This window comes from Sinocyclocheilus rhinocerous, unplaced genomic scaffold, assembly GCF_001515625.1.
Source record: "Sinocyclocheilus rhinocerous isolate Xijiao unplaced genomic scaffold, SAMN03320098_v1.1 scaffold2310, whole genome shotgun sequence".
Lineage (NCBI taxonomy): Eukaryota > Metazoa > Chordata > Actinopteri > Cypriniformes > Cyprinidae > Sinocyclocheilus > Sinocyclocheilus rhinocerous.
In genome coordinates, this window is record NW_015646349.1 from 91,461 (window position 1) to 99,378 (window position 7,918).

The 7,918-nt window shown below is 35.5% G+C and overlaps 1 protein-coding gene across 1 annotated transcript; it reads left to right on the top strand.

Moving 5' to 3' along the window:
• The first annotated feature begins 232 nt into the window (after positions 1 to 232).
• Positions 233 to 1,317, top strand: hoxc6b (homeobox C6b). The gene is made up of 2 exons (XM_016511349.1): positions 233 to 620; positions 1,016 to 1,317. Exons 1-2 carry the CDS (start codon positions 233 to 235, stop codon positions 1,315 to 1,317), a joined length of 690 nt encoding a protein of 229 aa, XP_016366835.1.
• The last annotated feature ends 6,601 nt before the right edge of the window (positions 1,318 to 7,918 follow it).

The window sequence follows — 7,918 nt, forward strand, 5'->3', positions numbered from 1 at the left end:
ATCTCGCCCATCTTTTAACGAGGATTTTGAATCATTAGGCTGCGTACATATTATCTGCCGGTTGTCCTGAAATAAATTAAAAACTAGGCCTATTTATACAATACTTGTAATTAAAGACACGAATAAGTATAGCCTACGTGAGAAAAAAGAAAGCGTGCTTAGAGAGATCAAGAGAAGGAGTGGGAGAAAAGGTGTGTATAGCCTATGTGTGTGTGTTTTGAGGAAAGAAGGTATGAATTCCTATTTTACGAACCCGTCGCTCTCGTGCCATTTAAACGGCGGTCAAGAGGTTCTGCCCAATGTTACACTCAGCTCGACAAACTATGACCCGGTGCGACACTTCTCACCATATGGCGCTGCCGTGGCCCCAAACCGGATATACTCCAATCCATTCTATTCAACACAAGAAAACGTTATGTTCGGGTCCAGCCGAGGACCGTACGAGTATGGATCAAATGTGTTCTACCAGGACAAGGATGTGCTTCCAAGTTGCAGACAAAGCCTTGGGCAAACACAGGGTTCATTGACCCAGGATTACGCTTCAGACCAAGGCAAGACTCAGGAACCAAAAGGAAGTATTCAAATATATCCGTGGATGCAGCGGATGAACTCGCACAGTGGTGAGTATAGAAACAACAAAAAAAAGATGACTTTAGTAAGGGGTGGACTTTGTTTTTACGACTGGGAACCCCACGTTTTATCACCCTATAAAGCACTGACGAAATGCATTGTTGACCAGCTCTAAAAGCGCTTTGTGGATAGAGAAAATCCATTTGGCTGGAACAAACGCTTTGCCAAATAAATGCATTCAATAGAGAATACATAAACGTAGAAGAGCATTCTCCGAGAAGTTTATATCTACTAAGTGGAAGGGACGAGAGAACTAATGTTTAGCATGATGAATATAACGTGGGATTATGTCATCTGTATTTAAAATTGTATTAGTCAACCTAAACTGAACAGTATCTTTGGAGCCTTTTTCCTGACTTTAACCAAACCATCTCTTTCCTAACAGGAGTTGGCTATGGGTCTGACAGACGCCGAGGTCGCCAAATCTATTCACGATACCAAACTTTAGAACTAGAGAAGGAATTCCATTACAATCGTTATTTGACAAGACGCAGACGAATAGAGATTGCCAATGCGTTGTGTTTGTCGGAACGCCAGATTAAAATTTGGTTTCAGAACCGCCGCATGAAGTGGAAGAAGGAGAGCAATCTCACATCCACCCTCAATGACAGTGGCTCTGTAGGAGCTGGCCAGGACACGGACAAGGAAGAAGAAGGGGAAACAGGAAGAAAAAAAGAGCATAACTGACGGCCTTAACACCTTGGGTCAGCATTCTATCTGAAATAATGTTCTACTACATGACAACTAGGCTACCTATCGAACTTTCATCATTTGCACAGTTTATTAACGCCAAAAACTGTTATCTTTCAATTAGATGCGATGCGTGCCTCTCCTTTTCCCAAAATTGTGGAAACATTTTTATTTCCAGAAATTACATTCTTACATATGTTAAAAACAGACAGCTACAACATCTATTTCTTCAGTGTATTTTGATTTGCTCTTTGGATATTCTAAAAGCATCTTATTAATTCGGATATCTTGGATACTGAGAAGTGCATATAAGAGGCTGTATTTGACCAAATAAGTAACGGGAAATTTCAAATATTGCGCTACAATAATTTATTGTGTATTATCATAAACTGTAAAACAGATACATTAAGTGCATTGTAAATGTTTGTAAATATATTAGATCCAAATACTTTTGATGAACATTTGTGTAGCTTTGCGTAAAAAAAAGTACTGTTTTATGCATTCATTTTCTTCGTGTTCGTGTAGAAACAATACGGTGTAAAAACGTATTCTCAGATTTTGTTTTTCTTTTCAAAATTTGGAATTGTAATGTCTAATTACTTTTTCTTAGGGAATTAGTTATTATTAATTAATTCAGGTTTTGAGAGGACTCGAATCGGAAAATTCGAAGTCAACCTGATTAGAACTGATTTCAAATTTTAATAGTTTACACCTTATCAACGGTCGTCCAGCGAGACGTTAATGTCCGTGTATCTTAACAATCTGACTATGTGTATTTTCCTTGGCCACAGGTCAATACAATTATGATAATTGGTAAGCTCCTAGCGAGGTAACGTGATCTTGGCAAGGTTTGACTTTAAAATTATACGACACCAGACAATGATTCTTTATAAATGTGCATTTATTTTCTTTGTGCTACGTTCTGTAGAATCCGTACAGTGTAAAAAAAAACAAAAAAAAAACGTAGCTATTCTCAGATCCTTTTTCAAATTTTGGAATATTAGCTAACAAACGTGATGAATACAATGTTTGAAAATAACGCAAATAAATCGTCAATAAAGTTGTGATGAATATAACAATACTTCTTTTCCTGTTAATTTGTTTATCAAGTCGCATAATTTATTTTAAAAAACGACAACACCAGAAACCCCTCTAAATTACAAGGTGAGGTTGGAATCGATATAGATTGACAACTGCTCTACCTTCAGAACATTTAAGGCCTATTATTTCATTGCACAATGACATTGTACTGAGAAGATTTTTTTTTTTTTTTATCTCTCAATGTTCTCAATCTTGTAATACTAATAGGAATAAAAAAATGATGATGATGATGATGTAACACTCTGTCCACTCATAACTCATCACAAAACTGATGCTGGTTAATAATATTAAAAAATAGAACGTTAAATTGGTTAATTTAGAATGATAAATCGGAACGGAGAGATTTTCATTTTGTGTCTCAATAAAATACATGTACACAATAATAAACTTCATTTAGGCTACAGCATGCAAAGTAAAAAATAAAAAAAAAACACATAAAACAGGACAAATTCATTTTACTTAATAGGCCTACCTTTTTGCCTTAAACATTAAACAAGATGCAACGTCGTTAGCTGGCACATCGGTAGGTAGGCTATTTCTAATCTTTGAAAAGAAGATAGATCATTTGTTTTTGCTGTGTTCTTTCACTGCAGTAGGTATTAACAAATATCAAGGTTAGAATTGACAAATTCATTTTTTGCTATCTTATACAAACGACATCACTGTATACAACGAAATCAACACATGCTTAAAGTACCACGAAATAATTGTGACATGACTGTAAGACGCAATATTTTATACTGTCTTTGTGTGGCTTTGGTCTGACAGTTGCTTTGCTATCCCATGCTGTTTAAAAAAAAACTCTTTTTCATTTCCTCACATAAAATGTCTGAAAATGAAGGCAAAATATCTCATGGTAAGTTTCGAATTGCTGTGCCGATTTATCGGTTGTCCATGATTGTCTCTAACAGCAGATGACGCTGTCGACCGCTTTTCCTCACATCACCCTTCACTCCCAACACGATTTTACTGAATACCGAATTTCCATTATTAAGATCCAGATGCAACCCATTTTATGATTACGCTTGTACGTAATAGACACAAGTATAGTCAGATCATTTAGGATTAAAAACCTCACAGAAAACTAAAATATGAATAGGCTATTAATAATAATAACAATAACAACAACTACAATACATATATGTAATAGTGCACGTGTTTATGCGGTCTACGAAAAACTATTTTTCAATTTGAAAAAAAAAACTAAATTTATATTTGTTTGTAAATTCATGAGTGGTACATTCGTTGTCCAAGCAATCTTCTGGGCGCCTGCTTTTATTGTTCATAAAGGGCTTCGTCTTTATGCTCAGGCTCACATCGGATTACTGCCTCGGTTTGCTTGATGATCAGTCGGGCTCTTCTGTGAACAACAACTGCAAGAAACTCAGCACTGATTATCCCTCAATAGGCATGAAGCCTCCAGTTAAAACGCCCTATAGCCATATACTTTCAATATAACTTTTATAGAAGTATGTAAGAGGATAGGCAACTTATGTTGATTACAGCAACACGGAAAACAAATTTAGAACTCCGATTCCTATCCAGCCTGTGGGACATAGTTGTAGGCCAAAACAATTGAAACGAGCAGCAATTATGTCAGTGTATGTCTAAACTTCACGTAAGAGGCACGGTAAACCTTATCTAAGGTTATCTACAGTTTAACCGAGGTGTTGCTTTTTCACTTTTCTCTGCTACATGTGTTCGTTGTCGTTTTGTCTTCCCACCCTCTTTAGCTCATTCATTGTTTGGTGTTTTATAGACCTTATTCGGAAATAGTAAAACTAGTAGCAATAAATTGTATAACAGCCATCAGTTGCTCGTAAAGCCGCTAAACACTGTCAAGACTAAATTTATGACAGTGTAATTAAATAATCAAACGTTTCAAAACATAATGCAATGATAGGCCTACCTGTTAGGTATCAAGGGCACAATTCGTTGTTTTATCATATTTATATTTAATAGGCTATTATGATGATAATATATAGTGTGTGGACTATTTGTTCATTAGTGCCCGACTTTAAACACTTTCTCCAACATTAGTAAAAGTGACTTAATTTGACAAGTAATTTTTTACAACCATTCTTTTATAGTTTTTAAAAACTGTCAGATACTACACTCTTAAAAATAAAGGTGCTTCACGATGCCATACAAGAACCTTTTTGTCTAAATGGTTCCATAAAGAACCTTTAACATCTGAAGAACCTTTCTGTTTCACAAAAGCTTCTTTGTGGTGAAAGAAGGTTCTTCAGATTATAAGAAGGTAAGAAAGAGATGGTTCTTTAAAGAACCTTTGACTAAATGGTTCTTTATGGAACCAAAAATGGGTCTTCTATGGCATCGCTTGAAGAACCTTTTAAGCACCTTTATTTTTAAGAGTGTATGTTCTCGTGCCTATAGATTCCGTTTGTTAAACAACAGGAAGAAATAGGCTTATTAACAGTAACACATACTATTCTATGTGACTTATACTTGTATGTGACGTTTAACACCACTGTCACTCATTTCATTGTGATTCCAACCCAGAATCTGATGGAAAAAGCTCAAGGACGGAGAAAGAGCTTCATTTCAACCGACTCACTGCGTCTGTACAGAATTATAGATCAAACTTGATTTGAATTTGAAAATTCTCTCATGTTCTTTACATAAATGCGTTGTTGTGATGCTGTGGAACTGTTGCTTTTACGCGTTCGTTTACAGCAAGCAAAAAAAAAAATTTTTCAACACGAAACAAACCAATTTCTTGTTTATTTCGCAATACCGACATAGTGTATACAGTCACTGTATTTAGTTTTGTTATATTTCTGCAGAGAATCTAGTTCACACTTTTCATACTCCATTAATTTTACGGAAATTTCCGTTAACTCTGAAACACAACTCAGTGCAGTGTAAAATTGAAAAGACAGGTAAAACACCTGTTTTTAAAAAAAATCCTTCATATTAATTCAGTATACACAATTTCTTCGTGACTTTTAAGGAGCGTGTAAAAATGGCCCTTTACGAGTTTAATTTTCGACATTTTCTCACAGATCATGCCCCAAAATCTATATACATTATCATACAAAAATGTTTTGTCTACATATGTTGCCTGCTATGTAGTTTAATCCCAATGTGGATAATTGAATTACCAGAAAGAGAGCAATGTTAAGATGGTCGAACACTGTCTTCATTAACTGATGCATAAAACAAAATAAATTTGGGATGTAGCATACAGCATGCAATGAATTTATACAATCGAATGTAATTAATAGCGATTAATTTACAGCATCAAGGATAATAACCTTCATTTATGATTTTAGTCATAAAAACAGCCATACGCCCGCCAACAACTCAAATACAGGCGGCCACTCCAGCGTGCAACAGAAACAAGCTACAGGTTCTTTTAACTACCGCGAGTGAAGTCACTCTACTTGGTAGTTATAAATCACTAATGCATGCTTTGTGTTGTTAGACCATAGCTCTTGCACTGATTATTTCATTTAGTAAATTTTGCCTATTGATACGACGAACGTTATGACGACGTTACATGCCTTGATTCTGCAATTAAATAAAAGATAATTTAAGCTGACTTAAAATGATTTAGCCTATACATTAGCCTATAATATATATATATACAGTGGGTACGGAAAGTATTCAGACCCCCTTAAATTTTTCACTCTTTGTTATATTGCAGCCATTTGCTAAAATCATTTAAGTTAATTTTTTTTCCTCATTAATGTACACACAGCACCCCATATTGACAGAAAAACACAGAATTGTTGACATTTTTGCAAATTTATTAAAAAAGAAAAACTGAAAAATGCTCAGTATTTAGTAGAAGCACCCTCTTGATCTAATACAGCCATGAGTCTTTTTGGGAAAGATGCAACAAGTTTTTCACACATGGATTTGGGGATCCTCTGCCATTCCCTCTTGCAGATCCACTCCAGTTCTGTCAGGTTGGATGGTAAACGTTGGTGGAAAGCCATTTTTAGGTCTCTCCAGAGATGCTCAATTGGGTTTAAGTCAGGGATCTGGCTGGGCCATTCAAGAACAGTCACAGAGTTGTTGGGAAGCCACTCCTTCGTTATTTTAGCTGTGTGCTTAGGGTCATTGTCTTGTTGGAAGGTAAACCTTAGTTCCAGTCTGAGGTCCTGAGCACTCTGGAGAAGGTTTTCGTCCAGGATATCCCTGTACTTGGCCGCATTATTCAGCAATTCTTCTCCCCGAGTTACCGTTGTCGGGTCTCGGGTCTGATCACCTGTTCCTTGCTGTCTCTGTGTGTGTGTGTGTGTGTGTGGTGAGTGGGTGTATGGGTATGTATTTTTCTATATTATTGGGAAATGGACATTAAAATAACGTAAGAACGATCCTAACCGCCAACGTGAACTCTTCTATAGATTAATCTAGTGCTGGGTACTAAGTGATTACATTTAATCAGGTTTACGTAATCCAAAAATTAAGTAGGCTACTTGAAATTAGATTATATTTCATTTGAAATCACTGGTAATCAGAGTTACTTTACATTACGTTACGTTACATTGATTTCATACATGATTGATTCTCCATCGTTTTTCTTTTGCGTCTTTTAAATTTTCCTTTCTAAAACACCCTACCGCTTACATACATCCAGAAAGTGTTTTGTGGACATTCACACAAAGGTGGCTATAAATGCACAGAAAATTAAGAGGCCACGCAGCATTTGACCACTGGATTTTATTTCGGTTTAAGAAGTGTTTTCTCAATATTTCAGCAGTGCAACAACTACTGATCTACTGAACTACTGACATTAATTTTCGTTTGAATTATGACTCAGTGGGTTATTACCATTATTACTATATGTCTTTCAAACACATTATCTCTCAAACTCATAATTTGTACAAGTGTTTACGGTACAAGAATACAAAGCTGTTTTCAAGAGGAGAGATCCACTGTAATGGGAGCTCATTGTCTGCATGGCTCCACTTCGGATTCAGTCATTTACAGTACAGAACTGTAAAACTTTATTGCCCTAACGCATCATAAACTTTTATGGCTTTCCTTTCACATCTACAGTTACTACAGTTGCTTCCTGTTTAGTTAAATCGATACAGACAAGGGACATTTATTGAACAAACAAACTGCATTAACACCCAGGCCAACCCTTACCAAAAAGTAGTATACTTCAAGTTTATTTTAGTAAGTATACTTAAGTAAAGTTCAAGTATATCTTTAAGTATACTTTATGTAGTAAGTATACAAATATCAGTGTACTAGTAGTATACTTGTAAGTGTACTATTTCAATACTCCTTGGGACTAAATTGGCCCACTTTCTAGTATATAAAACTATACTTTTAAGTATACTTTAAGTATAACAGTAGTAAACGTTGAGTACACAACTAGTTTACATCAAAATGTATAGTTTGTACTGCAACTATACTAAAAGTGAACTTATAGGTATACTGATAGTTTACTAATTAAATACTTGTAGTAACATTTTTAGTACACTTTGAAGTATAATCTCAGTAAACTACTAGTTTA